General features: G+C 43.7%; 1 protein-coding gene across 1 annotated transcript in view; it reads left to right on the top strand.

Moving 5' to 3' along the window:
* The first annotated feature begins 3,291 nt into the window (after positions 1-3,291).
* The window catches only part of Gnai1 (G protein subunit alpha i1), an 85,640-nt gene continuing 68,963 nt past the window's right edge, over positions 3,292-19,968 (top strand). Inside the window, 1 exon segment of the mRNA NM_013145.2 lies at positions 3,292-3,628. Within this exon segment, the coding sequence (NP_037277.1) occupies positions 3,511-3,628 (118 nt within the window). The 5' untranslated portion in view covers positions 3,292-3,510.

Raw genomic sequence — 19,968 nt, forward strand, 5'->3', positions numbered from 1 at the left:
TTTGGAAATAATGGTCAGCTCACATGCTTCTTCTCATTCCTACATTAAATATCCACAATTTTCTCCCAAGATACTTTATGAACAGTTTAGTATAGGCTTAGATTTTTCAAAAGCTACATTTAATAAGGGATCTCAAATGGTTTGAACCCCCACTTCTAGCCCACCATCCAAAGGTAGGGGAAAAAAGATGGTAAATAGGACAAGGGCATGGGGACCTGTTTAGAACTAGTTCTCTGGGGCAGTTCCAATCTTCGTTTGTCAGGATACCAGCGGTTCAATTCAGTAGTGTCAGGATAGCAAATATGAATCAGCAGAGGCAGCACCATCCAGCAGAAACTGCCAGGCTTCCAAATCAGCACAAATTAGTGGGAGTGACCAGGACCAATCAGTACACCTGGTTCTCTGCTGTTCCTCTCTCAATGAAGCAAAGATCAGTGAAGACTTGTGACCAACAAACTTGCAAAGCTAGCTATGCAAGCACTCTGTCACTGTCTGTTGAGTCCTATTATACTTTCTCCAAACATGTCCTGGGTCTTATGGATTATGGAGAATGGCTAAAGGATATGGGGTTTCTTTTGGGGGGCACAGAACATTTTACAAATGGTATGGTTATGGTTTTCCAACTCCATCTATAGTAAGAGCCACTGAACTGTACACTTCAAATGCATAGATATTCTGAAATTAGTATAGCTGTTAAAACGATCATGATTTTTCTAAAGGAAAATGAGTGTTCGGAAGTGGGGTTTTTAACCTCTGTAATTCCACTTTTACTGCTTCACTCTCTCTATATTAGATGATCTAGTGATGGTTGTCCCAACTCCTTTACTGTTGAATCCTATTTTGCAAGGTCATGATCAGATGTATTAGTCTGAGTGAAGGTTATCATCTCTGAATTACCAATGCCATCCACTCGTTAGGATGGTAGGTAACTCATTTGTTTTACATCTGATGCAAAGAGCTTTTCCCTTTTCTATCTCTGTTACTTTACTCAGGAGAATGTGGGCACACTTAGCACTCATGGTATCAAGTCCAACTCTTTACCTTAATCGTTATAGTTCTTTTCTAACTTTCATTTTTAACGTTCATTTTCATTCATCACATTCCTTTCAGCAGACTTCATTTCAATCATAAAATAATGGCTGCCTTCTATTCACACTCTGTTAATCTTTTAGTTAGATATTCATATGAACCAAAATAGTCCCTATTCTGGACTGAATGGTGATGTCTCCTCAGTTCTCTTAGGCTGAAGCCCTAACACTCTGTACTGGAAGGGAGGACCTTTGGGAAGTACATAGACAGAGATGGAGTCCTGAAAGTGGGGAGGGGGGCAACGACAGTAGAAGAAAGAATTTTCCTCTTCTCTCATTCCTGGTTCTCTTTCGCCTCCTTCTTCTACTTCTCCACTTAGTAAAGTGGCCATGCACTAGCCAGCAGGAGAACCCTCACTGGAGAGACTTGGATCCATTGGCCTTTTATCTTAGACTCCTCAGACTTGAGAAATAAAGTACATGCCGGTTGTTGAAGCCATGTGATTGCCGTACTTTGCTATGGCAACCAGTTCAGTGTTCCAGTGCACACTTCTTCAGTGGCTTGCCCACCAGCCTCCCTTGAGAGTCCTTCCTACATCCACACCGTCATTTTACAGCCTCTTCGAAGTTTGGTTTCCCTTCTTCTACTCATTTATTTTCTCACTTCCCCGACAAGCTTTTCAAAGGGAAGGTGTAAGCCATGTAATTCTTTGACAATTTCACTTGGTCCAAACATAAGGAGTGCAGCTGTGTTCGCCACTCCTCAGACCTGACTGATTCCCCATCTGGCCTGAACCATGGAGGAAGGGCAGTCAACTGACAGCTGCAAATGGCTCACTCACATTGGGTTGACTGTCACTTTCATGAATTCTGGACTTCCTGATGAACATTTCCAGTGCCAGGAAGTACAAAGGAGGTAGAAGGTGACCAAATATCCTAAAAGTGTGCAGGGTTTTCTTCTGTTTTGAAAGAATCCTAGGAAAGGCTCAGGAAGTTCTTAACACTGCTTATCTTGTGCTCAGCAAGTTTGACTCTAACAAAATGGCAACCTACAAGCTCTGCTTGCACTGAGGGACCCAACCTGCAGCTAAGCTACTGGGCCTGTGTCATCAGCTTAGACAGACCTTCGAACCCAACCCCAGATTTTCAAATGATTCTTTGAAAATCAGATTTTCAAACGGGAGCCAAAGACTAACTGCCTGATTTTTATCTCGCCAAGGAATGTATTTTCTCTCCTAGTACCTTCTTCATCTATTTAGTCAACATTTCTCCTATAATCAGCAGTGCAACTGACAAGAGAGAGCCCAACCTTCAACCTATGCTCCTCCCCTCATGCTGGGTGAAAAGCCATCTAGGCCTTGCCCTGACCTGGAAGGTTCAACAGCTCATCTGCCAGCAAAGAAGCTAAGGTCTGCAAAAAACAGATGCCATGGCTATTGGCACAGGAGTCACAACATGGCCATAAACATGGGTACTCAGCTTGGCGAGAAACTTACATGTGCCCTAAAGGCAGAGTGCAGACTTGCTTGTGTGTTTTATTGCCCTTGCCATTTTAAAAATAATTCTTTGATTCTTCGTCAAACGTTTTTGTCGGGTTACGAAGAAAATCCTTCAAAATGCGTCCCCTTATGAAAAGGAAGGTGAGCATAGATCACAGGGAAAGCCAGAGGAAAAGAAAGAGAAAAGGTAAGGGAGGAAGTGAGTATTGGCAACTCCAAGATTAAGATTCCCGCTTGGCTGATCGCCACTTCGGGTTTCGCTGAGCCCCATTTCTTGCTCATTTCGCTCTATTTCTCACGGTCCTTCACACAAGCCCACACATTTTGCAAACCCTTGCGTGGCTGCAGGCGCCAGGCATGCTCAAATGCCCAGGACTGCTTTTTTTTTTTTTTTTTTTTTTTTTCCCCTTGTTCGCAACTTTGGCAAGCGTCCCACCCGCGCCCTTAAGGGACAGGTACCCACGGATCCCAGCAGCGGTCTCCGGAGCGTGGGAGGGGGCTAGTGAGCTCCAGGCTGGGGCTGGAGAAGTCAGCGGACGCACCGGGCACCTCGTGGGGGGGACGTGCAGGAAGCGCCGGGCTCGGCGATCACGCGGGCGCGCAGCGGTCGGAGGGGGCGCTGTCCGACGGCACGTGCGCGGGCGGGCGTGAGCGCGCGCTGGGAGTGGTCGCGGGGCGGGCAGGGGCGGGGCCGCGGCGGCGCGCGGACGCGGAGCTTGCTCGGGCTGTGTGCGGCTGCGGCTCGGCCACGGGCAGCTGCGGCGGCGGCGGCGGTAGCGGAGCCTAGCGGTCGCCGGGACTCGCGGGCGCGGATCGTAGAGCGTCGCGGGCGGGGACGGCCGCCCGAGGCGGCGGCGTATCGGTTAGCAGACCTCGCCTCCAGCTTGCCGGAGCTGAGGACCTAGCGGGGCCGCCTCCGGGCCAGCCTCTCCCCGCTCTGCCAGCCGGCCCCGGCGCCGAGGGCGCGGCGACGCTCGGCCACCATGGGCTGCACACTGAGCGCTGAGGACAAGGCGGCCGTGGAGCGCAGCAAGATGATCGACCGCAACCTCCGGGAGGACGGAGAGAAGGCAGCGCGCGAGGTCAAGCTGCTGCTGCTGGGTGAGCGCGGCCGTGGGGACCGGGCCCGGGTCGGGGGACAGCAAGGAGCGAGCGCGGCATCTCAGCCCTTGCACAACGCAGGAGGCTTCTTGGCCGGGGCGGTGACTGTCGCGCGACCTCACGGGCAGACCAGAGTGTGGCCGGGCGGCGGGACGCGTGGGAACCCTATCTTTGAAGTTGAGCTCTGCCCTCCCTAGATGAGGGACAATTCGGGACCACAAAGCCAAGCACCCTCTCTCCACGGACACCCCGTGGTGAGAGGTGTCATGAGGCGTTCTGCTTTGCCCACGCCTGGAAAGTGCCACGTTGGGTGGCCTCGGGGCTCTCTGTGTGGGGCCTCCGTGGGGTCTCAGTGATCTTGCCTGTCAACTTCATATGGCGACTCAGTGAGTGAAAAAGAGCGCTGAGGTTTTCCCTGCGTAAGGACTTGAGCTGCGCCGGAGGCTGGATTTTGCCTGGGTGGGGGATGGAAACCACCAAAGTTGGCTCACGTTTGCTCCCATAGTAGGAGAGGAAGATGCTTCGCGGGTGAAAAGAGCCCTGACAGGTGCGAAAGGCTCATTCTCCACCACAGGGTCGTCTCTCCACTGCGGTGTTCGCTCCAGTGAGGTTTGACAGGTGCACACCAGGCTTTCTTTATTCATTCTTAAAACACTGTTTTGCTGAAAGCCGACATGGAGGTCTTCCAGTTTTTTGAACGGAGGGGGAAAAAAGGAGTAAATCCGGATTTTGATTGAGTGATATAAGGAAAATATTCACAGGTTATATTATTATTATTATTATTATTATTATTATTATTATTATTATTATTTTAGGTCTGTGAGTCGGGGTTTCCTTTTGCTTGTTTTCCTCCCACACTTGAGGTATTTGGGCAGATGATAGATTTCTTACAATCTTCATTTGCACTTCCAGTGATTTGCTTGTGTTCTTCTCACAGTCTGATAAAAAGGAAACATCACTGCACAAATCTGCTTTTTAGTAAGCTCCTGTTTCATTGGTTTAACGGCTGCAGAAAGATGGTGGTTATTTCGTTCTTTCTCCATTACTAGTAGGCTTAGGAGAAGCAAACTTGGCATGACTAAAAGTAATAATGATCTGAGTCATTTTGCAAGCAAACTGTGAAATAACTTTGCATTTTAAAGACCTGGGTGATGTTTTTTTTTTTTTTTTCACCCATCACAGCCTCCCCCATAAATCTTTCTCTGTAAATTGGATTGACTGAATTTTTATATTAGAAAGATACTGTGTTTTTATGAGGTCAGTGTGTTTTTAGAAGATTAGCTACAGAAGAGACAGGACTTGATACTGAACCAGGTGACTTAACAATAAACATAAGATAAAAGGGTTAGACAGTTCTTTTCCTGTGGTTTCAGAGAACCTGCTCAGAAGGTCTTGTGGGTTACAATGCAGTTCTTGGAGCTGCCATCCACCACATTTAAAGCAGTTGTAAAATGACCCCTCCCTGGTAGTGGCAGCTTATCTTTTAATTAGACACCTATGAAAGATTTGAAAAATGGAATTTCGCTTCTGCCAGTTTCAGAATGCATGGCATCTCTTTTATGACTGTTGGCGATTTTTGAAGTTGATAGTTCTTTGTTGTTCCTGGGGAGGGGGTGTGTATCCTGTGTGTTGTAGGATGTCTAGCAATGGAGTTGACCTCCACCCATTAGCTGCTGAGGGCAGCCCAGCGTCTCTCATCTCCTAAAAATGTTGCCAAACGCCCCCTGGAGGCAGAAATGTAACCTCTGCGGAGAACCCCTGTTTTAGATTAATTATTAAATATAGTTGAGTGTGTAACATACAGCTGAAGTTGATTTCTCTTACCATCTGTGGTGAATTAATGAGAGATGAGTTCCAGGAGGAGTTATGATTCTTATTCCTCCAAATCAATGCATTAGAAGGATTCTAAAATTATCAACAGGCAAACAAACGGCAAATGGGTTCCTTTGCATGTTGTTTCTTGCTTGGAGGTTTGGCTTTTCTGGACAACTGTGTTTTCTGTCTAGAATTCCAGTCCATCCTTGTCTTCTTGTCTCTCACTTCTCTGACAGCCCAGTTCCCATTTAAAAGAGAAAAAAAAAAAAAAACCTTGTGTACTTATTTCACAAATCTTAATTCTTGTAATAATGAAAACATTTTTCTCCAAGTCAGACTTAGCAGTGAATTATGACCTTTAGTCCAAGTTTCGATGTTTAAGGCCGTGTGCAATAAACTGTGTGGCATCGTCCACCTAATAATTCATGGCAACTGGTCAACTGAGATGTAAAGTGGTATCCTGGGTAACCCAGCAGTACCACTTAGATTCTTAGGAGGGTGACTTCATCTTCATGTCTTTTGTTCTGTTCCTCAATGATTTATTTAAAAATACTTAGAGCATAGAGCATTTAAAACAGTCTATTGAAAACAGTGCACCCCTTTTCATAAAAGAGCGCATCTCTTTAAACATCTGAAGTGAGAGAATCTTGCATAAGATTTGCAAATAATTAGTAAATATATGGGTGCTGGGTGTGTAGTATTTACTATTTAAATTAGAGGTGTTTCACTGTTGCCTAAGTACATAGACTCAGGCCTAAACCAATGGAGAGGACCAAGTCTTGTCTCCTGACCTGAAGGGCATCAGACTGCACTTTTGTTCACTTAAGTATTTCAGTTTAGTTTCTAGCTTTCAGTATTTGAATCAGTTAAGATGCTTACATGAGCCCTGTGGATATTTAGCACTCTTTCCACTGCGTATGAATAATTATTCCAGAAGAAAGCACCTTTTATTCTTACGTCTTTGAGAATTCATAATTGTAAGAGCAGTAGAATTGCAATTAGGACGTTGTTCCGTTAGACTACCTTGGGCTCCTGTTATTTATCAAATTTCATTTGTTGATGATTTTTCTAAGATAAAAGGTACTAGCTTTAAAAAAAAAAAAGGACGGTTTTCATGAATTCGCTGTTCAGTTTCGATCTCATTTCAAAGCTTTGAGCTTATCATAGCAGACAGTTCTCTGTACTCAACTTCCCCACACAAGCAAATCACCTCCAGAAGCTGCCTCCCCTCTGTGGTATAGCATACTATTACAGGCTCACGGGCAGGGGTGGGGAAGCAGGTGAAGACTTTGAAGTCTTCTGCTGGCGGACCTTGCCTGCTGCCCGTCAGTCGTTCCCCTGCCTTTGGACTCACACTATGACTTCCGTAGTTGAGAAATTCTTGCTTTATCAGGTTTTAATTTTGCATTGCTTAAGCTATTTCCCAAAACCCTAATCAAACAGTCTGTTTCCTTGGAAGAATGGACATGTCATTTCCAATTGACTTGTGTGCTTCTGTGTCCCTGGTCTATTTGTGTTATTAGTTATTCTAAAGGGAGTTACCGGTTGTGCCATTGTGTGCTTGGAATCGTCCACTTCCCATCCTCCCCCCCACCCCCACCCCCACACTTCTAGCTCCAGGCTCCCTCTGCGTCCCACAGCCTTATTGCTGAAGATTATTTCTCTGCTCCTTCCAGGCCTTTCCCCTTGCCTCTCTTTCTTCTCATGCCGTGTGCTGTGTGCTGAAACACATTCTGTGTGTCCGAAACCTTCTTGTCTTCCCTGTTGCATGCTCAATGAACATTTGTTTTAAACCTGGCTCCTCTCGGCCAGCATCTTCCCAGGGTTTCCACTCCCACAACAGGAGCCGTTAGCAGGGATTAAGAATATTTGGTTGATGTTTAGTGTTTGGTCTTAGTCCCTGCCTGAGTCCAGCTATTGTGAGTGCAGCAGGGGACATAGTCCTTACAGTTCTCTGTGTTCTGCCCTTTCTTTACAGTACTTTGCCATGTATAAATTTGTGCTAAATTATGCCAGAATATATTCTTCATAATTCCCCACTATCTGTAGGAACAAACACCAGCCAAACAGCATTAAAGAAAACGGACTAGTCAAGCTATGAAATGACCGAAATAAATGAATGATACCTAAAAGCAAGTAGAGTGCTGTAATATTTAATTTTCCACAGTCAGGATATTCTTAGATAACTAATAAAAGTCAGGAAGTAACACTGCTGTTTGTTGTAGGAGGGTCTACTGTTCACGTCGTCCTCGTGATCTGAGAGCATTTTACTTTGTTTCGGGAATAAGCGGATCTTCTGCCTCAGTATTTATTCTCCGGTTCATTTCATTTAGACCATGAGACTTGACTTGTGACACGTGTCAAGGACAGGAGCTTCTAATGCCTACCCTCTAGGATTTAGTGACTGACTTAGGAAACAGAAGAATTATCTTCTAGAATTTGGTGGAAAATGTTGGTAAGGCATGAAAGTGTTTACTGTAAGCTTTTGAACCCAGCCACAGTCTTAGTTTTTCATTTTGTTATTTGTTCCTGTTGCCTTGGAACATTTAAGATCAACACATTCAAGCAAGGCAAGTGGAGTGTGTTGGTCACATTCTTGGGTCACATATTTCTTGGTCACATGTCTTGCCATGCATTTCCCCAGTGTGTAATTCCCTAGGGTAAGGCACTGGTGAGCTTCTGGTCTCAGATGGCATTTGAGCCTATGAGGTCACAGAGCCTTATCTTGTAAGGCTCAGGCTGTCTTTTATAATAACTTGTTAAATGATGATTAGAAATCTTAATACAGACAGGGGAAAACAGTTTGAAAAACCAACATTTGTTGGCTTATTTTAAGTGGTTTCAAACTGCAGAATATTTGTTATGAGGTTCTCTGGAGGCAGAATTCCCAAACAAATTTCCAGTGGGTAAAAACAGTAGGTATGTATGGTCCAAGTCCCCAGTCAAACCCCATTCTTAGAACCTGCGAAAAGGTTCTAAGTCTTTTCTGGAGGTTCTCAGGGTTGCTTTGTTCCCTGGCTTTCCTCACACACTTTAGAGCAGTGGTCCCCAACCTTCCTACTCTATGACCCTTTAATACTGTTTCTCATGTTGTGGTGACCTCCCTCCCCACCCCCCCACCTTAACATTATTTTCATTGCTACTTGATAACTATAATTATGCTACTCTTATGAATCATAATGATAATGTAAATATTGTCGGAGATAGGAGTTTGCCAAAGGAGTCATGACCCTGAGGTTGGGAATGCTGCTCTTGAGGTAGCTGCATGTTTTAATTGGTTTATAGTAGGCTCTCCTTCAGAGCCAACTGTAGCCAGTGAGCTTCTCCTCCCCTGCTTCTCTTTTTCACCTCTTAACAGCCTTTATGATTACTACATCAAGCTCATCTACAAATTCCGCGCTCACAGACCTACCGTAAGATTTATAGTTATACTTGTAGAGTGCATTGAACTGCCATAAGGCACCATTCGCAGGTTCTAAGGATGGGGCTTGACTGGGTACTTTGACCTTACCTGCCACAGCCAAGTGTGCAGCTGTCAAAGCTTCAAGTCCATCCTGCATATAAAGTGTCGTCCCCATCTTCTCCACTTAACAAACACCAGTTTTCTTACTGGGTTTGGGTGAGATTCTAGTTATCTTCAGTAATTTGTGGACCTGCAAAATAAACAAACGATGGAACGAGTTGTCTGTTCTAAAATGTAATGATGGGACAAGAGGCAGCCATGAGCTCTGAACGTCCTGCCACACACCCATTCAAAATGCAGTACATAGGGAGGATCCACCCCCCACGGCTCCCGGCCAGGGAGCTTCACTGCTGAGGGCCTGTACCAGGAGATGCTGCCCTCTGCTCCTTGGTCCTCCCTGCTTCTTACTGGGTGGTATCGCATGTGGGCAGAACACATACTCTTCCCTTTCTTGTCCAAAGGATTTCGATGGTCTTGTAGCCGTATTTCATTTTATTCCACAACATACTTTCCCCCCATTTTCTTATAGGAAAAGGCTAACCGAAACAGAACACACCTAGAATACTATAGTAATAATGATATATTACTACTATTATTATTACTATTATTATTATTATTATTATTATTTACATAAGACAGATGAAGTCTTTTCATTTAAATATCCAAGTTGGTGGCTTGGAAGTTTGCTTTTCACAGGACTCAGATCAACTGAGCTTTCTACCTGTTTTAACAAGGACCCCTCTATTCTCTCAGTAGCCAGATGTCTTTTTCCCTTTCCATCCTCACCACCTTTAAGGTACAGGTATGTTCCAACAGTGCACGCGTGAGAACCCAGGTACTTCTAACGGGATGCTTTAAGAAATCTGTCATGCTTCTGTCTTTCTCCCAAGTCCTTCCTAGGAGAGAACTCAGTGTAGTATGTATACTGAGCACACCAGGGCAACAGGGTTTGTATCCTGTCTGTCATACGTTGAAGCAGCTCCTACCAGCCAGGCGTCTCCATTGGTATTTTATATGTAACACTAGGAAATGGACAGTGATTGTAATTTTATATTCTCTAACTCTTTATAAGTAATATACCTATGGAACCTGAAATCACTGGTTTCTGACATTCTGTATTGAATCTATGATACTATCTGTACTCAAATTGCAATGTGAAAGATTAGTCTCTCTCTCTCTCTCTCTCTCTCTCTCTCTCTCTCTCTACCTTGTTAATGAGGTTGTTCTTGATTATCTAGTCTAAATTAATCATTCTTCTTGATTGCACCATACTGAAATTGCTGACTTAAAAAAAATGTTGGTTAACTTGCTCAGTGGGATTGGCTCTTAGTAAAAGAATCTTGTGGGACTTGTTTACCGACTGATCGGGCAGCCCAGAGTAGCCTTCTCGTCATTATTGGTGAAGCAGATACATATAGGAGTCAGCATTGAGTTTGACTAATATGCAGAAAGAATTGGCACATTTTTGTGGTATCTGGGATAATTTGGATGGATTTCAACCCAGCCTATCCCCATTTATCTTTATGTGTTGCTAGTTAGAGTGACTAAAACTTAATAGGTTATTCGTTACGGAGTTGTGAAAATTAGTTGTGGGATGGATCCTTGTTGCTTGATGAGAAAAGCACTGTGCGATTGGATAAGTTAACTGATAGGCTGGACTGTGCTGTGTCGATGTTGTCTCTCCTTTATTCTCAGTTCTTTACTTTGGACAATATCATCACATGGCTCCTTCACACTTGGCTTTGCAAAATGTATGTAGTCCTATGAAGAGACATGAGCTATCAGAGCCCTGTGTCACTTGGGATCATAGGAAGACCAGCAGAGCACACCCAGACCTCATCCACACCATGCTCTCTTCGTGTTTTGTCCTTAAGCGGTAGGAATTATGACTGGTGGTGTTTATAAAGAACGCCCTATGGTTTTGTTACCACTGTTAGCCTTACCAGGTGTATTTAGAGGAGTAATATGTTTATTATTAGGTCAAAGACCAAAATTTCATGGCCAAAAGGGGGTGGGGAGAGACTAGAATTAATAAGAGGGATACGTACATCTACACAATGGAGTACTACTCAGCTGTCAAAAACAATGACTTTATGAAATTCATAGGTAAATGGATGGAACTGGAAAATATCATCCTGAGTGAGGTAACCCAATCACAGAAAAACACACATGGTATGCACTCATTGATAAGTGGGTATTAACCCAAATGCTTGAATTACCCTAGATGCACAGAACACATGAAACTCAAGAGGGATGATCAAAATGCGAATGCTTCATTCCTTCTTTAAAAGGGGAACAAGAATACCCTTGGCAGGGAATAGGGAGACAGTTTAGAACAGAGGCAGAAGCAACACCCATTCAGAGCCTGCCCCACATGTGGCCCATACATATACAGCCAAACTAGATAAGATGGATGAAGCAAAGAAGTGCAGGCCGACAGGAACTGGATGTAGATCTCTCCTGAGAGACACAGCCAGAATACAGCAAATACATAGGCGAATGCCATGATTAAACCACTGAACTGAGAATGGGACCCCTGTTGAAGGAATCAGAGAAAGGCCTGAAAGAGCTCAAAGGGGCTTGAGACCCCATATGAACAACAATGCCAACCAACCAGAGCTTCCAGGGACTAAGCCACTACCCAAAGACTATACATGGACTGACCCTGGGCTCCAACCTCATAGGTAGCAATGAATATCCTAGTAAGATCACCAGTGGAAGGGGAAGCCCTGGGTCCTGCTAAGACTGAACCCCAGTGAACGTGATTGTTGGGGGGAGGGCGGTAATGGGGGGAGGATGGGGAGGGAAACACCCATAGAGAAGAGGAGAGGGAGGGGTTAGGGGGATGTTGGCCCGGAAACCAGGAAAGGGAATAACAATCAAAATGTAAATAAGAAATATTCAAGTTAAAAAAGATGAAAAAAAAGAAAGAAATGTAAATACATAAAATATCCAAGAAAAATAAAATTGAAAAAATTATAAAAGAAAAATCATAAGAGGGATACATTCAGTTTGGGGAATTTCAGAGTTGCAGAATGCCCCAGGGATTACTGTGCCTCTGTATTTGTCAAACTCTCTTGTGCTTTTCTGAGCATATTTGATCCTAATTGGCTGCAAGCCCTGTGTAATGTAGAATCCCACCGAATCCTTTGCTATGGGTGAATAGCTTTCTTCCCTTAGATGTCTTGAACCTTGTAGGAGGTACTCTCCGGAGTGAAGGAAGGCTGGTGACAATTCTAATGGCACTTGTTTTTCTTGAGACCTTAAGTAGTCTACATACTTTAAACTCCATACATGCCTAGTAATAAATATATCTAGCTCATGGGGCTCGGGACAGAATAAGTTAATGTGCTAAAGTTCTCAGAAAATGGCCCAGGAGTTCTTAATAGAGACTGCCATCAGCACTGGAGGTTCAGCCCTGCCTTACGCTTGAGCCATTTACTGCCTTAGACGTTAATGGTTTTGTTGACTTTCTTAGCAAAGATGTGTGCATAGCAAAGACTTCCAGAGGTAAAAATCAATTTTAATTACTTCTTTTTCTACCACAGATTCTTTGTAGAGCCTGAGTTTCTGTTAATAGCCCCTTCACTGGCACCACACCAGACAAATGTTTGTGCATTGTTTAGAATTCTTTAGGGGTGAGTTTTAAGAACCTGTAAGACTTTATAATTCATTTAACAGTATTTGCCTTCCATATTATTACTTGTTGATAAAACAAACACCATTTTCCTTGTATACTTTCATTTTATACTTGTTCTTTTTTCCTTATTTTTATTAAATCAAACAATCCCGTAAACGTACATTACGAAAGATCATTTGGACAGATTCAGACAAATGTGCCCTTTCCCTGGGGGAGTGGATTATATTTCAGAACATTTTAAACCATTCTGAAATTTATCAGATTTTTAAAAAAAATAAAATTCTAGACCTACCCTAAATTTATTTATTGGGTGAGGAGAAGCATCTCTTACAAAGTGGTAGTAGCTTTTATTTTAATTTATGAGTTATTAAACCTGTTAGTATCGGTATCTGTTGATAAGCTATAAAGAATCCCTTAAGGTTTAACCTGTAGTTACAAGAAATGCTTTCTGCTTTCATTGCCTAAGATGGGGTCACAGGATTCTTTTTATTTTTGGAATTTATTTACCTAATTTCTACTGCATATTCTCTTTCTTGGGAACTTACCTTTTATCTGGCAATCTTAGTCCATGCTAATTCTGCGTAGCCCAGCGTTTTACACTCACAGGTCATGTAAGTATAGCTGCCGGGAGGCCACCACAATACAATGGCGGTTGGAAGAAAGCTCCCATGAGGCTTGGCGTTTCTGAGGTTAATCCCGTTTTAAGAATCACACGTCGTGCTGGTGTGTTCTGTACATGCACTGCTGACCTGACTTTCACAGATCCTTGCAGTCACATGGATCACAGATCGTGTGCCCGGATGTGTCTAGTCTGGTTGGTAAATTTGCTCTGTTGATGAGACACTGCTCTACACCTGAGCCCTGTCCATCCTCAGCCGCCTCAGTCCCCCACGCCTCTCACCTCCTTCCTCTCTGGCATTCTAACACTCTGCAGGACTCCTGTGTCCTGGTCCCTTACTGACATTAAAGTAATATGAGGCAAAGACAACCATTCATGTATTCCTTAATACTTTAAAATCTCTTTCATAATGCTAGATTACTTCTGACTTTCTTTTACTTTCTCATAAATGATAATTTAGTCAATCATGAATAGATGGTTTTCCCATTTTGGTGGTAGTACATATTGGACTGAAGGTTTCATGAATGAAATGTTAAATGAGTTATATCCCTAGCCTCTGTTTCCCCCTCAAGGCATAGGATGGCCTTGAACTCACTGCATATCCCACACGGGCTTTAATTTATAACCTGTTTTAGTCCTCCCTAAAATTATCTGGGATTACAGGCATTTACCGTGAGATCTCAGTAGATTGTGGATGTTTTCACTGATGAAGTGGTTTTATATCACAGGCTATTTCACAGATCTGGAAGCCTTGAGAAATGTGACAGACACTCAGATAACCACACCTATCAGTATTTATTTAGAAGAGGTAAGGTCTTGTCTCTCCTCTTCTGGGATGGAATCCTTTATACTTAGTTTGGGCTTTCCCATAACTCTTGTTGCTACTTCTGTATCCACAGGCTTGCTTCCTCTGGTCAGTAACATTTTAGCCTACCTCTTAATGTCCTGACCTTTTAAGGGTGTGGTTGCCTTTTCTGGACACCACTTCTAAGGTCTTAGTTTCGCTTACTCATCTCTTATTTCCCAGATCTTTAATCACTGCCTACAGTGCATACGTAGCTTGAGAAGTTGGGTGGTCTCCTGTTCCAAGTGTCTTGATGTCACAGTGGAGCATAGCTCCTTCACACACATTAGGATGGTTCCACTACCATGTCGGTTTTGTGGAAGGCAAGGGGAGCGCCGGGTTTTCTAAGGTCCCTAAGACCATGCGATCAAGGCTGAGGACATTTGTTATCCTTTGTTTAGACATCACCCCCCCCCCCTTTTCTTTCTTCTTCCATAGTTGAAGGTACCACCGATCCTTGATAATGTTTGTTGTGGAACTTGCCTAGCACTGCGCTGGGGATCCTTGTTGACCTCCATGGTGTGATGTCATCATGGTAGCTAGGTTCATTCCCATCTCTCGGCAAACCCGACTGATGGGTCATCACACCTGTTGGTCTACTGACAGATAGGCCGCCAGACTACCTCGATGTTTGAGGCACTGTCGGTTGAGGACGCTGTGGTCCTCCCTGCTCAATGTTTGCTCCGGGCGTCCCTCCGCTGCAGGGTCATTCTGTAGACTCCAGTGCTCTGCATCTTCCTGCCTCAAGAGAAGTGTACACTGTGCCCATGGCTCACGGGCGCTGTGAGGTTGGGAGTGGCACGGTCAGCCCTTCCTAGCCACAGTTCTCCACCAGATTGAAGAAAGCCTCCTCCCTGACCTGCCAGTTACCTCTAGAACTTTGGCCCGGGGTGAAAGGAAGAGAGAGGTCTGACTCTGCCTTGCTCGTCCCCATCTGCCTCTGTCTTTGCTACTGATTACCTCCCGAGCATGTAGGCTCTGCCAAGAGGGTTGCCTGGGAAAGTAGGCCACTCGGAGACCGTTCCCTCGCCCTCTGGTGACACTCACATCTGACTCTTCCCCCATCGTTCTGAGTACGGAAGAGAATGAAAAGCCCACCAGCAGATTTCAAAACACTAAGAACACCATCCTTTTATAAATGCGCGTGCGTACGTGTGTGTATGTACGTATCTATGTCCATGTGGTAGTGTGTACATATGAGTGCACGTGTCAGTAGAAGCAGAAGCCGCCCATTTCCTTTGGAGCCGCAGTTACAGGTTGTTGTTAGACACTTAATATGGGCACCAGGAACAGAACTCAGGTCCTCTTTGAGAGTATCCTGTGCTCTTAACCACAGAGCCCTCTCTTTAGCCCATGAATATTACATTTTTTTACTTCCTGCTTTGCAGTTAGGTGGTTTTTTTAACCTTTTTTCGTCCTCTTGAAATTCTTCCTCTTAGACATCCCTGCTACATCACAAGTGCCAACCCAATTTTTTTCTAGAACCTCTTTTCTTAAACGTATAACGTGCATAGATGGATTTTAACTCTCATGTTTGGATTGGCACTCAGAAGGTACAGGATTGTCTAAAACTCTGCATTTTTTTTCCTCAAACTCCCAGGGAATTCCTGTGCTGCAGGGCCATAGACATCTACAGGATGAGAAGCACAACCCTGGAGGAGATGATCCTCCTGACATTGTTACATTTAGCCTTCTCCTAAGTATTTTTCAAGCCTTGCCTTCTTTTCTCAACATTGGTGATACCTCTCATAATATAATCAATAGGGTTTAGCAAATGCCTTATGTAAAGTGAGCTCTTATTATGCTTTTGATTCTATAACATTTATATATGCACATATATAATAAATTTGTCAGTGTCTCTTCTGCTTAAATGTATTTTTTTGTGCCATGCATTTCTGATATGAATCTGGAGACTGGTTTGAGTAGGATGTTTTGAGGAAAAATAATTTGGTGTTGTCTTCCGTGGGAACCTGTATTTCCTAAACACTGACCCAGAATTATAATTAGTGACAATCAGTCTTCCATGTCTATATATGTGGAAGGACATTCATGTGAAGTCCCTTTGATGATAAGATAATTCAGGTCTGGCTGGAAGCACCCTCATAATGTTTTTATGACTGCTTTCTTCTGTTGATGTTCATGACGAAATGCCTTTGTTGGACATAAAGAAGTTGCTCTTTGGTTGAACAACATGTCTTCCCATCGTTCTTGCTAAAATCTGGATCTTAATGTAGTAACCAAGCCAGGAGCCCATGGGATGTCCTAAGGACTCGGTTTCCTCGGGGGGCATTTCTCCTCATGGGTTTCCAGCTTCCAGAGCTGGGAGGAATAGATATACTGTTTTTGAAGTTGCCTAGTCTGTTTATGGTGTCAGAGCAACTCAGCCTACTTGAGACTTTCTCAAAGTGTGAAGATGCCAGAGAGACCAGCTGAAGAAGTTTATAAAAACAGGACTCGAAATGAATGTCAGTTACATGGTTTTCACAACCAATTTTTTCCCCTATCCAAAGTTTCAGCCAAGTTTCATTGCATCTTGAAGGGAATTCGGAGCTTAGAGCATTTACCCTCTCATTAATAATTATAACCACTTGCAATCAAGTATAGCCCATGTTCATCACCTCCTTTGAGTCCTAAGTATCATTTGTGGATTGGGTTTACTCAAAGTTTAGTTGTAACAACTGGTTCTAAACATGTGTAATCCACTTAACAAATATTTGTAGAATGCCAACTCTATGGCTTGCAAGTCCCACGTATCTTAGAATAGAACAATCTTTGGGAAGCTGATAAGAGAGAAAACAGCCTGTAAACATTGGCCGTCGAACGCCGTCATCTAGTTTGTCCTGTTTCATTATAATCCACAGAGATTATGAAGCCATCCTGATGCTGGGGACAGAGGTCTTCCTGCTTTGTTGTGACATAGCCTGCTGCCTTGATCATACTGTGTGCCTATGTTCTTGCTCTTTGATTTTCAATTCCTTGGTTAATGGTGTTGAGCCATTATAAGGTTTATGCTCATAGTGACATCAGAAGAGCTTCCAAGGTGCTGTAATGTTTCAGCTGTGACATCCTAAGGTGCCAGGTTCCAAGATGTTTATCATCTTGTTATCTTGGTAAAAATATCTCACATATAAACCTAGGTTTTGTTATCGTGCATCAGTACTTGTCCATGTGGGTTTCTTCTCTTGCTGTGTTTTCACACCCAGCTGTCCCCTGAGCCTTGTCACCTCTCTTTGGAATGTGACCTACATCACCACCCTCCTTTCCACCTTCACCTGAGTCTGTCTGCTGCAACAGTCTCCTACCTGGTCTTCCTCCATACCTTCTTCCTGTAAGCCTCGTGATTGACAGTGTGAATCTATCTTATCAGTGGCTGCTCGGAAGTCCCTGGTGGCTCCCATTATTTCCGGAGCACCACCCTAATTACTAGTATGGTGTTAAGATTCTGTGTGGTTTGGTTTCCACGCTGCCTCTGCTTTGCCATTCTCCAGCCCTTCCCGTGCTTGGATATGACGTCATGAGTATCCATCAGTGCTAATCCCCATGCCTGCCCTTATCTTGTTCCTCTTCCCATGATGCTTTTCCGCTTACCTGTGTCTCTCCTGCCTATGTAAATCTAGGAGCAGAATTTGAGACATTGATTTTTTCTCAATATTAAATATCAGGATCTTTAGTGAAATAATTTTTTATTGATTCCTAATCCTAATTTAAATATATTTCGGCATCATTTGAATATATATAATTGCACAAACATGTCATTAGGCTGAAGATTTAGATAGCTCCAGAGACAGATGACTGCATACAAAGTAAAAGTAGAACAGTTTCACGGGCACCACATCCTCGGGTGCTAGGTGCGATGTCACCCGGCAGGCACGGGCTTTGCAAGCTCCATGCCTACTCCTAAATGCCAGGGTGGGTTTGCATTCTCCTCATCTTCCTCAAATGGCAATACCCTCAATTTAGAGTGGCTCCATCTTCTTCAGCAGAACAAGAATTTCCATGAGGCATCATCTATAATAGGAATCAGAAGGCTTACTATACCTTTACATCCTTCCGCCTGCCCTCCCTCCCTCCCTCCCTCCCTCCCTCCCTCCCTTCCTCCCTCCCTCCCTTCCTTCCTCCCTCCTTCCCTCCCATCTTCCTTCCTTCTTTCCTTTGGTCTAAAACACCAAAACCAGCACCATAGCACGACAATCTATCTAGCCCCAATGTTAAACTACCGAAATGCAGATTACCAGTCCATACTATTATGTAATTGTCTGTTGTGGGCAGTGATGTGGGTTACATGGATCCAAACCTGTGTCTGGCATGGATCCTGCCCTCTAGAAGTTTAGTGGCAAAGAGAAAAAAATGAAAGGCCACATAGGTAACGGGAGTCTGAGTGCTAGGGAGTGGGTTCACAGTTGTGTGGGAAGCACCTAAATTTCAGTTTGGGAGCCATTTAGTGTTTCAGCTTCTGAAGGTGATCGGCTAGTACATGGCGTGTACAGACTAGAGAGAGGACTCAGAATTAGACAACTCTCAACTTCAACTCCAGACCCAGGAGATCTTATGCCCTCTTCTGGCCACTATGGGCAAGTGCATACATGAACAACACAGACACACACAGGTAAGCAAAAATTAAAACGAATCACCTTTTGTTCTTTCCTTCCCTCCCTCCCTCCTTCCCTCTCTCTCTTTCTTTTAGACCATGTCCTCTATATGTTTCCTTTTTGATTGATGTTTTTAAATTGTGTATAAGTACTTTTCCCAATTTTCATGGTCTGCATTTTCTTCCATTTTCTAGAACTAGTGTAAAGAGTGTGTGTCATATTACAAAGCAGGAAATTAAGACTGACAGTTAATTTACGTACTCAAGGTAAAAGGCCAATGAGTTTCCAGGTTGGGTCTTACGTTTCTTCACGTTGGTTTCCATTTTCGAACCTCCTGATGTCAGTTTTGCTAAGTCCCTTCTTACATTAAAATCTGTGAAAACCAAACATGTGCACAACTGTGAAGGTAAACGTGTCTCACGTATGATGGAGGACAGGGCTAAGCACATGTTTACTGAACAGGTTGATAACGACGGCAGCTGAGAACGTGAACAAGCAACTTGATGTGAGTAACAGCCTATGCCTGGTGAGGGGTTCCGAAAAGGTGAGAGTGGATCTTATATGAACGTTAAAATAGTATGCTTTTAAACAACTAGAAGAGGAAAGACTAATTCCAGAGTAAAACTGGAGTTAATATAAATTCACTCTCATCTCTTATACCTTCAGCATCCAGGGCTGAAATATTTCGAATTGAAAGTGGAATTTATTTAAAAGAGAAACCCGAGGCAATTTCATGTCCTGAATTTTTGAAGGGAGACTTAATTATATTTAATGCACGGTATTTACTGAAGATAGACTGTAGAGTGTTCCATTTAATTTTTTTTTAAAAACATCAATGGCTTCCCCATTAATGAAGGAAACCAGAATGTTGAACTTGTGAGAATTTGGCTCACTGTGGGAGCCCTTTATACCCTAGCATGCTGGCGTCTACCAGTTTATAACAGAGATAGGAAAAGGGAAAATCATATGAAGTCTGTGACTTCAGCCTCCAAAGGGATCAGGAGACACATTGGGACTTTGCACCCTCCCCTTTTTGTGGCCACAATGAAGTTTAACATTCTGGGTTTAAGGATTTCCTTGTATACTTTGTATCTTAAAATCAGGGAACTGAAATGGACACATCATTCTTCTAAGGAGCTTTGGAATATGCTTGAAAACTGTCTGGGTTTTGACTACTAATTTAGACTTAAAGGGGGTCCCAACTCAGAGTTGAGCAGGAATGTGGGGCAGTAGCTTGTCTGGTGCTGTAGGAGAGAACACTGAGGTTCTTGTGAATCAAGTCCGAGTGGCTAGGGCAGGGTGCTGCTCCCATCCCGAACTCTGATGCGGGCAAGCACAGGAAGACGCCGTTCTGCTGACATTACCCCGAG

Source organism: Rattus norvegicus, chromosome 4, assembly GCF_021556685.1.
Source record: "Rattus norvegicus strain SHRSP/BbbUtx chromosome 4, alternate assembly SHRSP_T2T, whole genome shotgun sequence".
NCBI classification, from domain to species: domain Eukaryota; kingdom Metazoa; phylum Chordata; class Mammalia; order Rodentia; family Muridae; genus Rattus; species Rattus norvegicus.